The sequence below is a fragment of the Triturus cristatus genome, chromosome 3_2 (genome assembly GCF_964204655.1).
Source record: "Triturus cristatus chromosome 3_2, aTriCri1.1, whole genome shotgun sequence".
Lineage (NCBI taxonomy): Eukaryota > Metazoa > Chordata > Amphibia > Caudata > Salamandridae > Triturus > Triturus cristatus.
The window spans coordinates 281,731,052-281,754,437 of NC_140584.1; the positions used below are offsets into that span (position 1 = coordinate 281,731,052).

Consider the following 23,386-nt stretch of genomic DNA (forward strand, 5'->3'; position numbering starts at 1 on the left):
TTGTTGTTTCCACCTCTGAAGGAGCCTCTAAAATAGCCGTTACTGTAAGCAGACTGGCCTTGTTTTTGTTGGGAAGTGGAGGCATCTGTGGTGGGGGATTTTTATACATCCCTGTAGCCTGTGTGACAATAGGACCCTCTAGGAGTTGACATCAGTAATTCCCCCATGGCCTTAGCTGTGTCATGGTCCTTTTTGATTTTATCTATAGTAGTTTTTACCTGTGGGCCAAAAAGGTGCTCTTTGTCAAAAGGTATATTTAGTACTGCCTGCTGGACCTCTAGTTTGAACCCAGAACACGTAAGCCATGCATGCCATCTAAGAAGCACGCAGTTATTAACTCCCCTAGCAGCTGTTTTCGCCACATCTAGTACACATCAGATGGAATTGTTGGGAATCGCCTGACCCTCTGTGACATTTTGTTGTCCTCTTTTGGAGTGTTCATCCGGAAGGTACTGTAGGAGTTCCTCCATCTCATCCCTATCATAGGGGGCCAGAAGAGCTTTTGAATTGGCAATACACCAATGATTAGCTGTCTGTGCTGTGACTCTTCTCAGCTACATCTATTCGCTTACTCTCCTTTTCAGGAGGTGAAATATCCCCAGTAGCCAGGCTGTTAGCTCTTTTACGAGCAGTAGTCGCAACTATGGAGTCAGGTGGAACTTGACCCCTGATAAAGAGTGGGTCAGAAAGAGTCGCCTTGTATTTTTTGTTTAGCCGTGGGGTGATAACTCGGGCATGGACTGGTTCTTTAAAAATGTCCTCAGCATGCCTCATCATACCAGGAAGCATGGGTAAATATTGGGTGTCTCTGTGTGAAAGAGAGGGTGCTAAACACAGTCCTGTTCTAGGGAGTCTGTGCAGCTCAACATTGTGGAAAGTAGCTGCCCTAGCAACAACTTGTTACAAGTAGTATCATCTTCTGGAGAGGAGGGATGAGCGGAATATATATCCGGATCATTGGGATTAGGGGGATCCCATGGGTCAGGATACCCTAATGACCCTTGTAACCCCCACATTGTCTGTACCTTGTGACCCTGGAGGTGAAGCATCAAGTGGGTCAGATGGTGAAGATGTAGGAGGGAATGATGGTGAATGAGGAGGTGGTGGTGGTACTGGAGGAAGAGGCTGGTGTGTAGAACTTCCATTACAAAAATGGGGTGACCCAGTAAATTAAGGACCTGGGTAAAATCTTGGTACAAACGACAATGGTCCTAAATTAATGATTCATACAAAGTGGCAAAGGCACTTACATTAGTTAATTGATCTGCTAAGTCATGAGCTGGGGAAGAAAAACAATTATAGAAAGCTCACAATGTTAAATCTAACATTTGAATATAAACCACAACATCCAAAATATAAATCACCAAATCTTTACTTCATTTGGACAATTCAATTACAATTTTTAATACAGTGTTAGACTCAAGGTTGCTCCAGAGGGAACGTGCAATAGGTGCAAGTGCTGAAGAGTGAGTATAAGAGGAAAGGAATAATAGAGCATAGTTGTAAAAGATATTCTTTGGATTCACAGAGGTGAACGGTTTATAATTCACCGTCACGAACAAAACCTGGTCACGTACACAATTTACAGCAATTCATGTTACATAATTAATTAGAGACAATTCAATTGTCTGGCACGAAGAAAAATGGCGTGTCCCAGGTAGGAAGGGGGCGTCGATGTTTCGACCCGACTAGGGGGCCTGGAGGGAGATTTGAACCTCGCCCATGCGGGTCTTCATCAGGCAGAAGGGCAACCTGAGGGACTCCTAGAAGCAAGAAAGTGCCTGAATTATCAGGGGCCCGATATAGTTAGGGGCATGCGAGATAACAATTCCAGACGTCCCTCGTGATTTAGAGGTGGGTTGTCTGGGTTCTTCTCTCAACAGGGTATGTACCTCTTTAGTTGATCAGGTTCAGGGATGAACAAACGCCGAATGAATCGGTGTGTAGAAACCTCTCAACGCGCAGGTAGCTGACTCCGCGCTGGACCGCGAGGACGTCGGTGCTGATGAAGACCCGCATGGGCGAGGTTCAAATCTCCCTCCAGGCCCCCTAGTCGGGTCGAAACGTCGACGCCCCCTTCCTACCTGGGACACGCCATTTTTCTTCGTGCCAGACAATTGAATTGTCTCTAATTAATTATGTAACATGAATTGCTGTAAATTGTGTACGTGACCAGGTTTTGTTCGTGACGGTGAATTATAAACCGTTCACCTCTGTGAATCCAAAGAATATCTTTTATAACTATGCTCTATTATTCCTTTCCTCTTATACTCACTCTTCAGCACTTGCACCTATTGCACGTTCCCTCTGGAGCAACCTTGAGTCTAACACTGTATTAAAAATTGTAATTGAATTGTCCAAATGAAGTAAAGATTTGGTGATTTATATTTTGGATGTTGTGGTTTATATTAAAATGTTAGATTTAACATTGTGAGCTTTCTATAATTGTTTTTCTTCCCCAGCTCATGACTTAGCAGATCAATTAACTAATGTAAGTGCCTTTGCCACTTTGTATGAATCATTAATTTAGGACCATTGTCGTTTGTACCAAGGTGTGTAGAACTAGTAGCTTTGTCCTTCATCTTCCTTTTTTGAAAACAGGGCTGTCTAGTGACTTTAGAAGGAAAGCTTCCGCTCTGGTGGCATAGAAGCAAGTATCCGTCCTGTACCTTCCTGGATTTGAATTTTCCGTTGGCAGATGTCAATTTTTTTTTCGAGAATGGGCTTGACTAGAGACATGGAAGAAGATGGAGATTTAGAGACTTTCGGCTCCGAGCTTTTCAGTGTAAAACAGTGTTTTTGTTCAGCATCGGTGCAAGGCCCGAGGGCGGCGTGTCTGAAACAGTCTTTTAGACACAACCATGGCCAGTGGTGGTCCGGCGACCTCTATGTGAGTGTGTTTTCTTTTTTTTTAAACAAATTTAATTGAATTTTCAGCGTACCAGATGGAAACACGTTGAATAATATCTCTGGACACCTTATACCAATCCCCAATGGCCTGCAGAACATCAGACCAATGAAACATTAAACACCCCACCCCCCGAAGCGCACCATACATAAGAAACATTACAAATAAATGCCTAAGAAGTTCCCGACCACGTTTCATTAGCAACACCCCCGCCTCCTCCCATTTGTTATATACTCTTTAACTCATAACCTTTGTACAACTTTAGGATTCCTGTAAAGCGCTCTGATAACCTAACTGGTCGATGCCTCTATAGGCGGCCCACCATGACCAGATCTTTCCATGCTTCTGTGGGCATCCCTCGCCTGAAACACTACAACCTCTGCAGACATGCATCTGTCAAGTGCCTTTTTCCATGTGGTAACACCAGGTGGGGATGAGTCCTTCCAATGTTGTGCTATGTCACGCTTGGCTAAGGTGAGGCCCAAAAAGAAAAGGCGTCTCTTGTAGCGATTCCCCCCAATGTCCTCTGTACTGTGTAAAAGCGCCAGTCTAGGGTCTAACGGGATATCCCGCGCCAGGACACAGCCCAGGCAGGATACCACGCCAGTCCAGAACGGCTGAATCGCCACGCAACCCCACACCGTGTGCAAAAACGAACCATCATCTGCGTGGCAACGGAGACAGATCGGAGATTGGATAGCTCCCATTTTCCAGAGTCTATGGCGAGTGCAATACACCCTATGGATGTATTTGAACTGGATTAGTCTGTATCTAGTAGACACGGCAGCATATCGAGGACTAGCCAAAGCCTCAGCCCAGTCATCGTCTGATGCCTCGCGGGTTTTGTGGATAGTGGTCTTAGTATGTGTGATGAGTATCTGATAAATTTGCCGGATTTTGTGAGCCCCAATATCCCCCATCAACAAGCGACCCTCCAACGGATGAAACTCAGGTAAAGCCTCCAACTGCCGAAGCAGGGGGGTCAGGGCATGGCGGAGCTGCAAGTAGGTTTTTGAACGTGGATTCTGCCGGAACCGGACTCGTGTGAGAACCAGGAGACATTACTCGTTCTGCTGGTGGATGGCATGCGTGATAGGGCCTATGGAAGTGAGGCCTGAACAAAATAGGTTTCATCATTCAAATACGCTTAAAATAATAAGACGAGGAGTACTATATAAAAGAGTGTTGAAAGGAAGAAGACATCACAGAAGAAATTGATTGCGTTATTGATGTGCACAATAGATCTTGAACCAATAGAGGAACTGTATGAGGTCTGAATGAGTGTATGAAGAGTACTGTGCAGACAATTGGTGTTTAAGGATAAGGCTTCCAACAACACAGAGCGCCGCCCTGAAGAAGTCCCAAGTGAATAGGGCCGAAAAGCGTAGGCTGCTCATCTAGGATATGTCATCCTGTTTTTACTTGAAAATTATGAATAAAAATTGATGAAAAGTAATCCGGAAGAATAATGTTTATTATATGATTGTTTGCTGTCAATAATTGTGTTACAATTTGGCTATAGACATCATGATGTGTAAGAGATCTTCTTAGACCCGTGTAAATATTTCCGGTTGCGCTCCTCACCTTGTTTGGAGCTGCAAGTAGCGATGGAACTGCAACTTGTGAAGATCAAAATCCAATTGCATCCTCTGAAAGGATTTAAGTGTGGTCCCTTGCGTAATATCTCCGAGCATGGAGATACCAATAAGGTTCCACCTGCTAACTCCCTCCAGTGTCGAAACCGGCCGTAAGCAGGTGCCCTGCCAGAGGGGAGTGGCGCCCATCAGCCTGCCCCACCAACCCGTGGACCGAACCACCCTCCTCCATGTCTGGATGACTATCTGACAAGCCGGAGGGAGTGTATCTAGTGACGCACTGCTATATAGAAGATGAAGCAAAGGGGTGCCCGCCATGGCAATTATGTAAGATTGTTTTGAGGCCTTCTGGGAGTGCTCCTCACCAAAAATGTCAGGGGTGTCATCTACATTTCTGTGAGATATTTACAATCGACGAGTACTTCAATCCCGTAGGGTTTTCTTGGACCGAAACAACTTACACACATCACAGTCTGCTTCACAATTGTCTGGGGATAAGACAAGTTGCACACGAGGTGTTGATCGATGTGCCGATATTTTGAGTGGAAACAAGGGCAAAATCTGATGTGTGTGCGTTCTATCAGAAGGTCATCTTCAAAGCAAACGAGTGCACGCTAGAGTAGGCCTGAGACAGGCGGTGCCCCAGGGGTGGTTGGTCAAAGGCCGAACCGATGAAATACGAGAGCAGTGCAGAAGTGAAAAGCACGATCAAAACAATACCGAAGACAGTAAAAGGACCAAAGAATCTTAGCGAACAAAGTCAAAACAAGGAGCAGAAGCACACGCGCCCAAATCCAACAGCGGAGAAGAAACAATAACATAGGAGTCTATGCGCAGTATCACTGAGAGGAGACGACACCCAGGTTTCGTGACTCGAAAGACTTCTTCAAAGAAAAACAACTTGCACAACTTCGGACCCCACACTAGATGGCAAGAGCATGCAGAGCATGTGTATCTACAGCCACACATGCCATTGAAACATTTTCCTCTAAATAGCCCCGATCTCATCAGGTGCAGCTCCCAAAATACTTTTGGTACCATGGCCTGCAGGGCATAACCCAGTCTACCATTGGTTCACAATATGTGTGTCCTCATTATAACTGAATAATTGATTGGCTATCAACTTCCCTACTCAAAGTAGTAGTTAGTCATTGTTTGTGAGGTACAGATTGAGTTTTTCAAGATTAGGGAACCACGCCCCTACTTTCAGTACTCTGAGAACATTCCACAAACACGGCCTATGATGAAGAGGCAGGTTGCCGAGTTAGTAACACAAGCATCAAGTTTCTTCTGCTCTGCCACTGCGCACAGAACTTCAGGAGATCCAGGTTGTGTCCACAAAATCAATCAGTGCTCCCACATTCTACAGAAAGGGTGGTGGGACAGTATTGCAGTAAGACCAAAACAAGGCCATAGCAGACATTAAAATAGGGGTTCCTCAGTGGATAAATCTTTTTTGATCTTTTCAAATGTTCTTCTAAATTTAGATGCTAAACAACTAGGTAGGTAGGGAGATGCTAAACAACTAGGTATGTAGTTGCCAAACAGAAAGGAGCTGAGCATGGTACTAAAAAGGCAAAGATGCCCTCAAGGTGGCAAACGGCAGACAAGGAGAGAGGTTCTACTTATATAATCTTGTTACAAAGACAGCTCCTTAGCTTGCATTAGTTCTTGCACTTTTTAAGTTGACTCTTGTGGGTAGGTCCATCTACCTTCTGTTAGTGTTTCCAGTAAGCACTGTCTGCTTCCTGTGATCAGTTGCTCTCAAATGCTCAGAGAACCAACATTTCTTATGGCTAGCAAACACAAAGTTAGCTGTCCTTCCTTTTTGGCAAAAACACCCTCAAGAAATACATTTAGTTAGCATGCCACTGGGGTCCGGCTGATAACCCATAGTGCTCAAATTCTCAAGAGCCTGTTTGGCATTACTGAGGACCATTGTTCTTCAATATCAGGACTGGGAACTTTTGGTCACCCTGATTTAGCAATGGGCATCGTTAAACTGAACTCAATAAGGCTGGTGAATTATCCAACCCAGCTAAGAGACACTCCACTATAACCAACTACTCACAGGCAACAATCCAAGACGGGGCTGCCAATGTACACTGAGCCCATAATACATAAAGTAAAAGACTTCAAGAGCTCCAAGGAACTTCTGAGCTCGGTTGTTCATTTCCACATCAATATGCATGTTTACGTCTCGCAGCATATCACGTTCTTCTTGTGATTTTTTTTTAAACAGAAAAATGTCAGTAAAGTGTTATAGGAGCCTACTGACATGGCATCCAACCGTATAAAAATAAACCTTAAATAAGTTTTAAATTCCTTTTTCCAATCACTGGGGCCCAAGTACAGGATTTACTGGATACCCTGCTGGTTCCACCCCACAGACAAAATTGAGTTTAAAGGACTGCATTTTTCAGTATGGGGTCACTCATCATAAAACTAAGAAAATGAATCACCTCATTCTATTTATAGTGTCAGTATCCTTGCTATTTATGGAAAAAAATCACGTACACCCCTGCATGACCTTCCTTATTTAAAGGAACGCTGAGGAGAACACTGTTAACGTTGCAAAAGTGCATTCTGCTTATCACCCAAAGGGAAGTAGGTTTATCAAGAAGGGTTGTGAGCTCTATAACTTGGAATTTCCCTTTGTCTTGACAAAGTGCACTTTCATTTGTGATTCTGCAAAAGTCCTTCAACTACAGGCCAGTTCTGGAAAAACAAAAAATTAAGTCAACAACGCAAGATATTAGGAAGACATACATTGTATACAAAAGTTGCAAGCGGAAAGAGCTTTTGCGATGTTTCACCAAAAGAAAATATATTACTCTCAACAGCTACGCAGCTGTAGAACAGTGTGCAACATTCCAGGCCTTCCACAAGTACCAGCTCTCAGCTCTTTGTTGAAAGCAACAGGAAAATAGTCGCAAAGTTTTGAAATTTCGCATTTTTATTGGTAGAGAACAGGTCTAGGTGTGAAGTTTCCCACATTTGAAAGATCCGGTCTACTACCTGTAGTTGTTTCAGCTCAATATGTGCAAAGCGTCCTATCTGCTTAGCCTGACCGCTTCTGTATTTTGTACCCTTGTAAGATAAATTGCTACTATGGTTATGTGTTTCTGACTTGCCCATGTTCAAATGTCCTGTGCTAGTCCGGGTAATGTGTGATATCTTGGCCCCACACTTGTTTGTTGAGGTAGAACATGGCATTAACGTGGTCTGAACCTGAACTACCTTTCTCTTAATCTGAGACTGAAGTGCTTTAAAGGCTAGGAAAACAGTCTTGGGCACCTTTATATTTTTGGTTTGCATCCTTCTCTGGTCCCAAAGGCCCCTGATGGTCAATTTCCCCATGTGTGCTCCCCTACACAGTGTGGTATGCATCAGTCATTATGGTAATCGAGGGAGCAGATTGTTTGAAAGGCTGCCCACTGTAATGCCTACTAGATATTCCCAACTCCCTGTTGCCTGTGACCAATGTCTCCGTAGTCACTCCTGCAATGGTCTTATGTGTAGCATGGAAGTTGGTATGAGAAGTCAACATGATGCCCATCAGCTTCCCCACCATCCTCACCATCAGAGGTGGCCCCTTCTGGTAAAGACGAACTTGCTCCGTTAATGCCAGGAGTCTTGTCTCAACAGGGAAAGCTTACCATTCTTTGGAATTCAGGCTGGTCCAGAGGAACGTCTTTCTCCTTTTACAGTATTGAGTATGATTTTTGCAGTTCATGGAGAACACCAGGTTGTACAAGGTTGTCCTTGCTGTTCTTATACTGTCTTAGCATTGTTTCAACTACTGTGCTTTTACCAACTAATTGTCTAGGTGGGGCGTGGCTAAGCCTTCGACTGTGATGGCCGCGTAGGCTTGGAGCTCCGCCACTGCTTCCCCTTACAGATCGCGTCATGACAGCGCAATGGTGATTTATATAGCAGCCCACCCTCCCCCCGCGGCCGCACCCGTCCTCATTTGGCTCCCGGCCCTCTTTGGTGTTGCGGTGCTGGGGGCCTTCTGTTGTCCGGCTGCCTGGCCTCCCCTAGATTGTTGGACTGGCCCCTGTTGCAGAGCGGGACGGAGTGTACTGTGACCTGCCCCGGATGAAGAGGTGATCTAACCAAGAGGGGCCACCACATGCATAAGCGGCCACTGACTGATGTGGACAGTTGAGTCCTCCTGGCCCACCTACCACCCATCAGTCTCGGCCCACGGCACAAGAGTGATTGCTGTTGGGTGTTGTGGTGGCTGAGGAGGCGCAGGTCGTAGGTGCACAGCTTACATTCTTCCCAGTCCCCCTGACTGAAATCTTTGTCTTCGGCTGTGAGTAGCACCCGGCTGGCGTGTGGCCCACCTGCACTTGGGAAGCCTTTTACCTTGTCCTTTGGGTCTCTGTAGTGGGGGCCTTGCCACGCCTGGACTGCGGTACGTCGACTACTTGCGGGATGGGGCGCAAGGACCTCAAGCAAATCACCTTGCCCTTTAAGCCACCTGGTCCTGGTACCACTGCGCAGCAGCCCACCATGGCGGAGGGCAGTGAGACACCTGCGGCAGGGCCTTGCGGAGCCGGACAGCCTGTAGGCAGAATTGAGGGCAGGCTTTAGAGCCCTGGATACTAGATTTGATCCCTTGACAGGATGCTGGAATCCATGGGGGCTAGGTTGGATGCTCAGGAGGGTCGGACCTCTGACCTGGAGGACAGCGCAGCTCAGACAACTAGGAAGTTGGAGAGGATGGAAAAGCTCCTTAAGTCTGTGGCCCTCAAAAATGAAGATTTAGAAGCTTATGGGAAGAGGAACAACATCCGTATTATGGAGGTGCCCGAATCCACCAACACAGGGCACCTGGACCACTTCGTTGAAATCCTTCTGTCTTATATGCTTGCAGGTGAATCCTTTACTGCTACCTTTGAGGTTGAACGTGCTCACCGCATCCTGGGGCCGCGACCTAACCCAGGGTGCCCACCAAGACCGATCATAGCCGACTCCTGAATTTTAGGAATAGGGATACAGCCTTACGGATGGCACGTGAGAAAGGCCAACTTGAGTGGCAGGGCTCACAAATTTCCCTCTATTCGGACTTCACCGCCATGGTCCAGGAAGCACGTAGAAAGTATTCAGGTGTGAAGGTGGCCCTGCGAAAGATGGGAATGCGCTATGGGATGTTGTACCCAGCACGTCTGAAGGGGAACTTTGATGGTCGGTCTCGTGTGTTTGACTCTCCTCCATGATGCGCAGAGTTGGAGGTACTCCAACTCTGCAAGGAAGGAGGAGCCGTCATCTCCGCAGCATACCCAGGAAATACCGGATTCCAGGGCGGACCTGTTTTCTACTAGTTAGTCATGCCGTGCCTGTTATTTCACATTGCAGATGTGTGCTATTTGGTTCCCGCTGCCTGTGCTGCATCATTGTGGACCTGTGTCCGTGCGCACGTTTGAGTGCCACCATAGATGCATCGCATGTTCTTATGCAGGCACACTATGCCAATAATTGGGGAAGTGGCGGGGTGTTGCCATCCCCCCAGGGCGTTGCGCATGTCTCGACTTGTGCAGGTTTGTTTTTGCGTGTATGATTCCATTATTATGGTTATAAGGGATGGGGACTTTCCCCCAGAGTTGGGTGTGGGGGATGGAAGGTGGGAGGGGGAATTTGGGATTCTTGGTCAGTGTTTGTAGCATGTTATTATTGTACATCTCAATTGCAGTGTTGCGTGTGTAGTCCTGACAACGGTACATCGGAATTGCAGGTACTAGACTATGGTTAATAAGGTTGGTGCGGAATCCAATGTGGATGTCATGGAATGTTCGGGGGTTAAACAATACCCGTAAATGTAAACAGGTGACTAACTATATGCAGCGACACCATGTGGATATAGCGTTTTTGCAGGAAACCCACCTGGCGGTAAATGTTAAGACACCATTGGAATCGAGTTGGGGACCTCAAATACTTTGCAGGATATAGTTTCTATGCTAGGGGAGTAGCAGTGCTGATACACAAACGGGTGCCATTTCGAGAGGAGGAGGTTTATCTGGATATGGGGGGACGTTATTTACTGATTACAGGTACCATGCTTGATCACTCAGTGCTCCTTGTGAATATATATGCCCCAAATGTTGACGACCTAGAATCTTTTGCGACTGTCGGCAGCCATATGGTCCATATGGGGGCAGACTGTCTTTATGGGAGGCGATTTCAACTTGCTGCTGGACCCGCGCGTGACATCATGGCGCATGCGATAGCCACCAAACCAAGGGCGCGACACGAGGTGCTGGACACTACTTAACAGCTTGAGTTAGTGGATATATGGAGATATCACTGCGCGGATCATGAGGGGTATACTCACTACTCCGCACCCCACAATACCTGGACACAGACTACTGGTGCCCGTTGACCGGGGTGGCACTGTGGGTCGCTGCGGTCACCCATCTCCTGCGTACCTTCTCAGAGCACTTTTCGGTGGTGGTGAGTTTGTGTATCCCTAGAGCAAGGGGGAGGGGGGGGGGGGGGGGAGGTTGGAGCGGCCATGGCCATTCCCGGACATGGCCCTGAGGGATACTGTTTTTGCTGCTGTACTTGGGGAAGTGATAGTGGAATATTTTAGGATAAACACTGGGTCGGTGGACTCTAAGGGTACCCTGTGGAAGGCCTTCAAGGCCTATGCAAGGGGCGGGTGTATCTCTAAGAACGTTGGGGTGCTCCGTGCACAACGCCGCACGCTTGCGGACATAGAGACACAGCTTGAGGAGTTAGATCGGGGGGCGGTCACTATTGACCCCACTGATCTCCGCAAATGTGCAATGCTTATGGCAGAATTCCGTGAGGCCGCGGAGCATGAGGCCCATTTTCTTGGTAAATACGCAGTTGCCCAGCGGTATGGGGAGGGCGAAAGGCCTGGTAGGATGCTAGCCAGACTAATGCAACACACCCGCAGGCCCACCTACATAGCAGAACTGAGGGGGGATGGAGGTGAGCGGAACACTGGCAACGTGGGGGTGCTGCGGGAGGTACTTAAGTAGTATATAACTTTATACACTTCTAGAACCTCTCACCACCCCTCAGTCTATAATGATTACCTCGATGAGGTTTCACTTGTGTGGATGGAAAAGGCCCACCAGGAATTCCTGGCTGAGCCGTTCTCGGAGGAGGAGGTAACAGAGGCCATCAGTGCCCTTGATGGCTCAAAGGCACCTGGGCTTGATGGCTTCACGGGGTGTTTTTACTAAATTATAGCAGCTTACTCGTGCCCCATCTTATTGATATGTATCAGGAGGCCATCGAACTTGGGAGTGCTTCCACCCACCTTGAGAGAAGCTGTAATAATCTTGCTGCCTAAACCTGGAAAAGATGCACTGCGATGTAGCTCATACCATCCTCTTTTGCTCCTGAATTTTGATAAAATGTTGGCGACCAGGCTTGCTTTGATTGTGGAGAAATTGATTACTCCAGCGCAGTCGGGATTCATTCTCCAGAACTACACCGCCCTAAACACTCAGATTCTGTTTGCCAAGCTGAATAAGATCTCACCATCGGTCCCTGAGGCTGCCGTGCTCCTTGACGCTGAGAAAGCGTTTGATTAGCTTGAGTGGCCCTTCTTGTATGCTACCATGGGTAGACTGCTTTGTTGCCATAGCGCTCCTTCTTGCCAAGCGTGAAATTGCTATCACATGGGCCAGTCGGCAGGCCCCTACGCTAGCTGCATGGCTTCATAGTATGACATTTTGCAATACCACTAGCGATACATATGCACAGCTAAAACCACCGGCTTTTCGGCCCGTGGATATCTGTCAACCTCTTCAAACGTACCTATAGGCAGTGCAGGGTGATAGCGCCCCTCCCGCGCAGGAACCATCAGACAAGTGGATTATTATATGGTTCTGTAAGGTCTGTACGTACAGCAGTTACGGAGGATGTTGTCACATATTTTCACTGTATGCTACACTGTGATGCTATGACCATTATATTCTCTTTTTGTTTTTTGTAATTTGGAAAATTCTATAAAAAAAAAAAAAACACTAATTGTCTAGGTACTGGTAAACATGAATTCCTTTTTCCCGTAGATGAGTCACTACTGCAGCTAGGCATTTCGTGAACCCACTAGAGGCTGATTTTATCCCAAAAGGTAACACATTGAATTGGTAATGATCCTTGTTTATAACGAATATCAGGAACTTCTTCTGTCTGTCTTTCTTTGTGGCGTGGAGATATGAGTTTTTGAAGTCTCTGTTGCCATATAATGCTCTCTTCACTCTTACATAGTTGTCAACTGAAATTTTTGATGAACTTGCTGAGGGACCGAGGACTAAGATGGGTCTTGTGTTCAGGCCAGAAAGGTGAGTGAGTAGACGCCATGTCCCATTTCTCTTTATGGGGTATTTCTATTGCCTTTTTCCACAGCAAACGTGCCACTTCAAGCATGAGATGCAGGAGAGATCTAATTTGCTGTGTTCTTGGCTTTAGCCTGATGTTATGCAGTAGTTTTAAAGGTTCCATGCAGTATCCGTGCTGGATGATGTTGAGTATCCACTTGTCAGAGGTGATAGTTGTTCCATTCCTTGAAGAATCCTCCGATTCTGCCCCCTGCCAGTGCCGCATGTAGGACCCCTGCCCTTGAGTCACTTGCTTTTGTGTCCAGCACCTCTTAGAGCTGCTCATCTTCCCTGGATCCTCCCTCGATAGGGCTGGCTAGGAGGGCCTTTGCTTGGTGGGGTGAAACAAGAATGAGGTGTTGCTGGCTGTGAACCTCCTCTAGTGGGTACCCTCTTGCTTGGAGTGTCCCCTTTCCCCGCCCAAACTGTCCTCTGCACTGAAAGGTCCCCATGGACTTTCGAAACGTCAATAACCTTCTCCAATCTCTGAATGAGAGTCGTTGACTTACGATCCAAAAAGGCTTTTCCCAGTAAATGTCATGTTTACAACCTGTGTCTAAACCTCTCGCTGGAAGCCAGACACATTCCTGGATGGGGTTACGGAACAACCCTGTCTGCTGGTTGTATCTGCCACATCCAAGGCGGGCTTTAGGAAGGTGCCGTTTATAATTTCGCCCTCTACATTATATTTTGTTTGACCTTTTCTGGTACTATTCAGGGAGGTGTTGTTAGAGGCTTTCCATCTCCTTCACTGTTGGTGTACATACCTGTTTAAAGGGCACCAGAGTTGTCAATCCCAGACTTGACTGCTGCAGAGTACTCAATTTTTCTACCTACTATTTCTACTTGCTTGCTCACACACGTTAGAAAGGTGGTCTCACTGCTGCAAGGGTGTTTGACCTCTACAATGTTGAAAAGGCTACATTGAGTCGGCTTAGACGCTGCCCCTGTCGTATGACTGGTCTTGAGTAGAATGTCTACTTTTTTTCGACTCTTTCAGCAACCACTTTTGCTGTGGCTAGGTTCCTGAATGTCTACCTCCTGGTCCAGTACACTGGCCAGCATGGAAAGGAATTAGAGCAACAGTGTTTTCAGTAAGAAGCAGAACTCTGCCTGTTCTTCAAGTCTGACGGCATAGGTGTCAGCAGCCCTCTTTACCTTTTTAAATGAATGCAAAAGAAACAAAAGACTGGCAACCATATCAAGACGGCAAAGAACATTCCGCTTGCATTGTCTTCTTCCAAAGTTCCCTGCTGTTAGGGGCCCATCACAAATTTGTTCGCGTACTCAATGCTTTCCTCTTCCTGTTCTTCCTCAGGAGTTGTCCAGCTCCAGTTCTTTAACTGCGACCTTGATTAGTTTCTCCTTCGAGAATTAGAGAGTAATCCTGACTCCATTATTGGAGTTGTCAAACTCTTTTTTCCGCCTGATCAAGGTCTCCATTTAGCCTCAAATTGTGTGGTCTGCTTTTAGACTTTGATTTGCCTTTTGTTGACAATTATCGTCAAAGATTTTCTTTTTGGCGCTGAAGGCTCCACTTCGCTGCACTTCTTCTCCCTCTCATGCCCTCAATTGTGCTTTGAAATAAAAGCCGGTTCAGAGGATTTGCAGTATGCGGTATCCCTGGATTTGGATGCGAGTGGCTGTTTGGGCTTGTGTTTACCCTCCACCACAGTGATGGTTTTAGGGTGCCTGGAGACTGAAATACTCCGCTCTGCTCCTCGCAGCACTTCGCTTTATTACCTTGTCTTTGTGGGCTTCGGCATCTCTTAACATTTTTCTGCGCCTTCTCCCTTTCAGCGTCCGCACCTTCAGCATTTTTTGTGTCTGTGCCATCTCGGTAACCTCATGCATCTCGTCGTTGCTGCAGGGCTCCGTTCCCTTCATGGAAGTGTGCTTCTATGCCCTATGCCTTGGCATATGTAACCACCTCTAATTTTCTCTAGCCTTGAGTTGTTTGAGCGGAATTTCGCACAGGCACTGCAGCCCAGCATCTGGTGATCTTTTGGTAGGCACATGTTACACACCTGGTGGCTGTCTTTCTGCACAAATTTTGTGTTTACAGTAAGGGTATAGAACCTGAATGGCATGTGTTCAATACCTCAAATGTTTTCTCCTGTTCATGTAGTCTATGAATTGTGGGTAACCCTAGGCTTTTGGTGGAAAACAGTGATTCTCCTCAGCGACCTCCAGTGTTTGATTGTCTGTGATGAAGAAAAACTGATTTTTCTCCAGATTTGACTTTTCTTCTGCTTGTTCAGGAGATCTTTCCTCAACGTCTAGACACAAAGGTTAGAATCTGATGATGGTGATCATCGCTGTGGGACTTATAGGGAATATGTTTGACGTCAGTATAGGATGGACATAACACCAATTGGTCAACAAAAATGCCCACTCAAATAAAATACAAAAATAGAAGAAAGATGGTTCCAGACCCAGCCAGTAGATGGCAGAATAATGCATAGCATGTAAATCCCTAAAGATTTAGATTGTAAAACAACGTCTTTCTCAGCTCAGTTTCACATACTGTGGTAGCTACACTGAATTCAAACAAGTCACCTAGTGTACAAACTCCCTCTTCTGACCACAGTCTGTCCACTGTTATCCTTCTCTCCTGATGTAACCTGGAAAGGTGCCACAAGGGTAAGCCAGACACAATCATTGCCTGTCTGCTGGCACACCTGATATGTCTGTTCCAGCAGTATTGTGCATTATCTACTATTCCAAACAGTGTCTGTTTTTGAGCACCACACACCCCTGATTGCTTTTGCTTTAGAAATTGTTTTTTAAGCTCTGAAAGAATTTGTTTTTGTTGATCTTTTTGCCAGACATCTAACTCAATGCCCATTACAACTTTGCTGCTAAACAACAGTACTCAAAAATCTGCAACAGTTTTTGTTTTATTGTATTGTTTTGTGTTGTACTGCGAATGATAAGCCAGCTTTTATATGATAAAGATAACAAATGTACCTTTCTCAACTTGCAGTGTCTGCAATATATGCATCTAAAGTGTACTGTCGTTCTTGGTTATAATGAGTATTGTGCATAATGTAATGCTAAAACATCAATAAAAAGTTGTTTTTTTAAAAAATCTGCAACTGTTTGCTCCCCAACAGAGATGTAAAATCAGTTTATTAGTAAGGGCCACCCTCCATCCACCTTTTCCCCCATAATAGGTCATTGACCAGTAACCCAAGTTCTTTGGTAGAACTCATTGGGAATTTTTACGGGGATGTTTGTGAAATAGCATAGGAAGCATGGTAGTGTGATCATTTTATTGAGTGCCACCCACCGCATCACCAATGTGAGGAGACATCATCAGAATAACATTGATCACCATAAAGGTGCAAAAGCTCTTGCAAAATTACCACAATTAGGTCTGTGTATGTTAAACAGTCTGATTCCTAGATATCTAAAGTTTTTGGAACCCATCAAGTCCAGAGTCTGGAATCATGTAGGTATGAGAACAGTTAGCCCTGAATTCAATATTAATAAAACAAGATTTTATCTTATCCACTTGACGTCCTGAAATGCGATTAAACCTATTAAAAATGCACCAAAGGCCTGTTCTAGTAGCAAATCTTTAAAGTACAGGAGTATATAATCTGCATACAAAAAAGATGCTTTGAAGGGCAATGGATTTTTAAGCTCCTTCTTACAGTTCTTCATGAATGCTGTGCAAGTGGCTCCTTTGTTATAGCGCGTAACAGCAGTGGGAGGGGTCAGCCTAGGCGGTGGACCTTCACACTAGCCAGTTATCTGAGATTACATGGGATGACAGGGTTCTTGCTATGTGCTGTGTGGACAATAGCATGAAACCCGGTATGAACGGTGGTCAAAAGTTCATATGCTCTAATATTGCATACAAGTAATCCCACCTCAACATGTAAAAAACTTTATCAATGTTCAATAATGTTACAGAAAGCAATCTCATAGTCATGTAAGCCATCCATAATATGGAACAAACTTCAATTGAGAGAACCATTCTTAACGAGAATAAACCTAATGTGGTCTGGGTGAGCACAACTCAGGAGGACCACAAGGAGTTGCACTACCGAAATACTTTTTAGGATTTTGCAGGCAGTGTTTAGCTTAAACAATGATAAGATGTCCTGTCAAGTGTATGTCGAACAGGCATTAAAAACAACACCAACAGAGCCTCTTTTGTGGACAGGGGCAAGCTACCAATCACCTCTGAATCCACATACAAGCCTAACAACCTGGAGTTGAGAAGTTGCTCTAAACACCCTGGATAATTACATGGGTGTACTATTTTTGTCTGGGGTTTTACCAATATTTGGAGGTCTAATGACTTCTGTACCAATAATATGAATGGGGTTTCAAGGTCCTCCCAGTTGTCAGTGTCAAGACCTTTACATTGACTTCAAACATAAAAGCTGCAAGGTCCATTGGGCTGAGGGGAAGACAAGGAAGTTAAAAGAAAGGAGTAAGACTCCACAAAGATCCTATTAACGTCCTTTTGGGCATACCTAACAACCATCTTGCCTTCTCAACACTGTTAACATCTGTCTGTTTATGGCAGTACAGGCTATGCAATTGTTCAAGCAAAAACACATGTTTAACTCTGCATGCTTATAAGGCAACTGCATGAAAGCAGTGCTGTTCCATTTTCCTTGATTTCGTACTTCAATGCTGTCAATTCCATCAACAATATTGGTTGGGACACACATATCTTGATTAAGAAACCCCTGCTGATGATTTGAAAGCCTTCCATTCCATACCAATACTACAAACTTGTCCAGCATTTCTACAAAAGTGTTGGGGATTATATCTTGGATCATGCCACTGAATGTTTGGTCCTGAAGTACCCATGACTGCAGTCTCCATGTGGGAGCGCATGCAGTTGAAGAGGGCAATGGTCCAAGACCGTCCACCTCAGATACTTTGCATTTAGGGTTGGCCACCATTAGTTGGTATATGTATCTGTAGAGGTAGTGGGGCCACTAAATTATTTGGGTATACCGCAAAGAAATATTTCAGGAAAATGAAGTGTTTTGAGGTTATCATAGTTCAAAAAGAAGTACCAAGAGGTTGCCAAAGGTTCCAAGCAAGCTTTAGGGTTGATGTGTGTCAGATAGCGTTTGGGGGTGGACCACAGGGCAGTCAGGGGCTTCTGGGCACAAATGATTTGATACTAGTGTCCTGGCACCTACTAAAGCTCTGCAAACTGCAGATTTGCACTCCAAACAAGCAACTAGTGTCGATTTGTCATCTACTGCCCAAGTTCCTTTCCTCCAGGGCTGTCAGGTGGCACCATATGACTTCACATGCAGCACCATGTACTCTGAACGTGAATGCAATTGACTACATAGCAAGCAGAGTGGCGCACTGGTGCCAGTTATTTCATGCATCATTGAGACAGGATCGCTCTTCTCTGTGTATTCCTACAATTAAATTAATCAACAAATCTACATTGATTAGGAAATGTCGGGCTTTAAACCCTACTGATTATGTCATAAGAAGATACCCTTTATGGATACCCACATGATCTGAATGTGGTGTCTTGGACCTGACAATGAACTGCTGGCCTGAAACTCTTGCTCTGCATCTGAAGCCCACCAGGGAGACAGGCCAACTACCTTTATTTAGGGTCCACACATATACTCCAAAGAAGTCCCTCTCCATTTTCTTTAGGTAAGTCACTGAGCAAAGATTGATTTTCCTAGGGACCTTCCCACAAGAACCATGACTGGAAGGAGAAGTCCTCTTCTTCCTGAAGGAAACGGTTTCACTACAGGACCACTTATAGGCTAGGCACCGTTTCCCCGGGCTATATATAAGCTACAATACTATACCCCTAAGGTTTAGATCTGAATGGGTTTTGTGCCAGTTGGTAGGACCATCCATGCTTCAAACTGGGCATTTATCCTGGGTACCTAGAGAATAAAAACAATAGAGGCAAGCCTCAATACAATAAATACAGCACTGAAACGATGATGTCCTCTTTACCAATGAACCAAGAGAGTCTGACCTACAGCCATTATACCTTTCCCTCCGTGGACCAGGTATTCAAATTCCCCATTCAACATTCCTCAATGTACTACTAAATTTTTAACTTGAAGTAGAATAAAATACCTTTTTCTCCAGTGCGCCTTAGGACTTATCTTACTAGCAAAAACAAGCATTTAAACATGTAATAGATTTCACCTTGGCCAATATTATCCCCAAAACCCATACGCTGGAAAAGACATATCTGGAGCCAGAGAAGGGGTGGCTAAGAATTTTTAAAAGCTGATAAGTAACATATGCTCACTTAATGGTTTCTCCCTTCTGTGACGTGCCTGAACTTTAATGTATTGATAAGGATTTGCTTTTTTGCCTTGACATCATTATACCGTGATGGTCCGCAAACTACCAGGAACAACAATCATTCAGCGAAGACCTGCATTACGTGAGGTTGGGCACCATCATGCCATATATGCTTGCAATAAATGAATTGCTACTGTAATGCAGAGGTGAGCCTTATTGCAGGTAGGTTACCATGTATGCCTGCAATAGGTCAAGAACTGTTCAATGATGCCTACAAAATGGCATGAATTGCCACCACTGTTCCAACGTTAACACTCTGATATGGGTAGGCACTACAGTGCAACATATGTCCAAAACAGGTCAGCATTATCACCTTACTGCCAGTACCAACATTATGAGAGATATAGGTACCTTTGTACCATGACTTCCTACGATATGCTGGGCTTGGCATAAACAGTGGTAATTCTTAGCATTCTACCAGAGGTGGAACACATGCAGTGGAGGATCAAAAGTTTCCAGATTTTCCATCATTTTCCTGGTCCAGCATCTTACCAGAAAATGTAAATGGGTGTCCACAAGTTGTCAAGATTTACTGTCATTGGAACAAGACCATCTTCACATGGAGGCTCACAAGCCTCCAAGAATTATTGATAAGTGTCTGGGTGATTATTTTACCAGAGTGGGTATCCCTAAGATCCCCAAGATGCCCACAGGCTACTACTACCAACTACAATTATGCCAGGTCCAGCATTTTACCTATTTACAGAGGGCACAAAACTCTCCACACACATTCCCATAGCTGCATACAAATGTGCGTGCACACCAATACACATGTGCAAATGACACCCATGTGCATTTTATTCTTCATTTTTAAAAAACCCATCTCACACTTGACACAACCAACCCATCTCTTGCTGCTGCTCCAGGCTAACATTAACATTGCTCACATGGTAAGCTCCTGCTCAAAATCTGCACTCCAAGAGGAGCATGGTGAGGACACAAGAGTTAGGGAGGGAAGCAGGTTAATGGATCAGTGGGTTAAGACTCTCAGGCTGGGGAGGGGAGATATCAGGTGCACTTCAGCAGCAGAGGGCTTCTCATGTTTCTCGCATGTGGGATAAGCTCCAGTAGAGCTTTCCCTAGAAAGGTTCATCAGGGGAATTGGTCATGTTCTTTTATCATTTGCTATGTAGGTAGAATGTTTCAGGCATGTGTATAGCATCAAGGTTCTGGATTTTCCTTTGACAACCTGAGCAACTACAATACATTTGCCCCCAAGCTACTAGTAGGTGGTGTCATTGAAGCAAATCCTAATAAAGAATGCTCCTCCTTTGAGTATCCTTCCTACTCTAAATATAATTCTAATTTATAAATATACATAGTATGTTCCATCATAATGCGCAAGCATGGTCATATTCCATAGATATGGAATATCAGAGAGAATCTCATGGAGCAGAACCTATAAGAAAACCATTAATGGGCCCAATGCAACTCTCAGTGATAATATAGACACTGGAAGGTATAGTGTAAACTCTCAATACAGGCCAAGCTTATTTATCAAAACAATATAATTTACCTTGCTGCCTAAACAGTATTGAAACTGTTGTTAATCTGCTTTCTGCATTTCAGGAGAAAAGATGCCATCATGCCTTCACTGCTATAATTAGTCTTTCACAAGCCCAATCCATTAAGATGCTCTAGATTTTTACTCCTCTAAGCAAAGCCATTTATCTCTTTTTCTAATAGTGCACAGTAAAAGAAAAACTATAAAGCATACCATGAATCTGCTTCTTAATTTCTTTGGCAGCATCCAACCATACCTGTAAGTAAATATACAAAGAAATATGAACCATACACAATTAGTTTCAAGGTACAATGAAAGCAGCAGGACATGATTAGAGTTTCACTCTCAGAATGAATTTAATTGCTCCTACAAGGTATGTTTTATGTGTAGCACTAAAAAATCATTTGTGAAAAATGTATGTCACACTACTTGGTTATTCAGAACTCAATCTTTTTAGTGAAAGTAACTATAAAGACATGCTACATTTTCAGAGAGCATTATTGTCCAAATCAACTCCGATTTTGAAATTATACAGTAAGCTAAAATAGAGAGAAATGCAATTGATAACAGCAAATGTACCACCATCCTGCATTCCCAGACTTCTCAGAATAAAAACAGTACTCCACATTTGTACGTGGGCCTTCTGCCTGTGAGAGGCGAGGCTCAATAACTCCCTGCAGCAAAGTGAGGAAAGAAGCATGGAATCAGGGTGATTTTTGAGATTTAGTTCACTGCAAGTATTGGGTCATCGAATCAGCCGGCACCAAGGGAAACCTACAGACCACAGACATTTCTCACAACTAGACTCACAGGGGTGGCGTGGCTGTATGGATCTCATCATTTTTTCTTATCGAGAATGGCCTACAAACAGGAGTTCAAGAAACAGACTAAAACTATGACAGTGAGAAGTCAATGTATTGTCAAACTGGTCTACACAGGTCAACATTTTGTCATATTTCTGGTATGACGCAGGTCATTCCACTGGGTCTCTGGTCAGTATCCCAGCTAAAACCAAATGAAAACTAACACATGCCTGGCAACCCTGCACTCAGGAGGAGCAACGGGAGCAAATATATGGGTCTAGCCTTTGCAGTAATACGTCAATGTGAAACACAGATCCACCCGCATCTCATTATTGAAAGATACACATCTCACACTGGCTGAAGCCGGCAGACTCCAAAATTGATGGCAGTGTCAAGTGTTTGCCACTGGTTACTCCTCTTATGCCAGGAGAGCATTGCTCTGGGTGAAACCAGGGACCCCCATTCGTGGTGGATGAAGTTGCAGTGGACACTGACGGCCAATATGTGTTCATACAGGGCCGTTTACACAGTCACCAACTTCTGCTGGGATCAGTATATTCACACAACACAGATCAGGTCTTGTTCCTATATGAGCTCTCTGGCCGCCTGTCGCCCTGGAGTGGAATCCCATGGCTCATTGGAGGAGACTTTAACTCTGTCCTTAGTACAACACTTGACGCTAATTACCTCATTTACCTCACACGTTGGCTGTGTCCCATGCCCAGGCGCTAAGTGACTGGCTCCAACACTGGCAGCTTCTAGGACGTGTGATGTGCTTGCAACACTGTCTACTCCTATTACTCTTCCCTGCACAATCTACACGTTCGGATAGACCGCTTCATGGGGTCGGCTGACTTCTCACGGTCCAGCGGACAGTTTACCTAGGGCGTACTCACTTGGACCACAACCCTCAATTTTTGCAGCTCACATGGGAGGCAGGCATACCTGCCATCCCCACATGATGTCTTCCAACCCACAGTGCTGGAATACCCACCATTTCGCATTTCTCTAGGTTCCGAAATCACGGATTACTTCAAGTTTAATGGCAATTCTATTTCATACAGGCTGGTAGAATAGGATGCCTTCAAAGTGACCATCAGGGGACATTGTCTGGGGGTGACATGGAACATCCGCAAACAGCTTGATGGCGACATTTTCCGTATTGAGTCTGCGCTTCTGCGTCATGAGACCCGAGCAATACAAGATCCTGATTTCATCCGCCCACTAGCGGAAGTGCACTGCGAGCACACTTCACTGCTAGAATGACTGAACTGTCTTGACTATGCAGCACACTCTTCTTGCACCAATTCCTCATCAGACCATGTGGGCAGACTACTGGCGTGGTTGATACATCAAGACCAAACTAGACTATCATTACACTGCGCTCCTCTGCGGGATGCCTCCTCCAGACCCAACACAACATACATGAAGAGTTAACACGCCACTGCACCTCACTGTATCAATCAGGTGCAGACGTTGGCCATGACAGTATTGCCGCATTCTTTTCCACGATCCAATTGCACACCATCACGCCTAAAACAGATAGCGGAACTTGACGAACCCATTGCCTTACTGAAATCCAAGAGGCCATTGAGGCACTGGCGACGGGCAAGTCTACGGGTCCGGCCGGCCTACCGGCCGGCCGAGTATTTAAAAATCCTACCCCTCTATGCCGGCCCCTTAACTTCATGCCCTCTACAGGGAGGCTTTAGCTGTTGCTTGCTCTCCCGAGTCCTTACGGCAGGCTCTGCTTCTTTCCTTACCCAAACCAGACAGGGCTCCTATTGACCCTTGGCTCTACTCAATACAGACTACATAATAATGGCTAAGGTTATTGCGGACCGTTTGGAGCCCCTGGTCTTGTCATTGGTCCACCCAGACCA

The 23,386-nt window shown here is 45.2% G+C and overlaps 1 protein-coding gene across 15 annotated transcripts in view; it reads right to left on the reverse strand.

The window, feature by feature from the left end:
* The window catches only part of EPB41 (erythrocyte membrane protein band 4.1), a 796,630-nt gene that overhangs the window by 391,346 nt on the left and 381,898 nt on the right, over positions 1–23,386 (reverse strand). For all 15 annotated transcript variants that reach the window (XM_085647607.1, XM_085647621.1, XM_085647620.1 and 12 more), the window contains exon 5: positions 20,914–20,956. In XM_085647607.1, the coding sequence (XP_085503733.1) occupies positions 20,914–20,956 (43 nt within the window). The remainder of the gene's footprint in view (positions 1–20,913; positions 20,957–23,386) is intronic.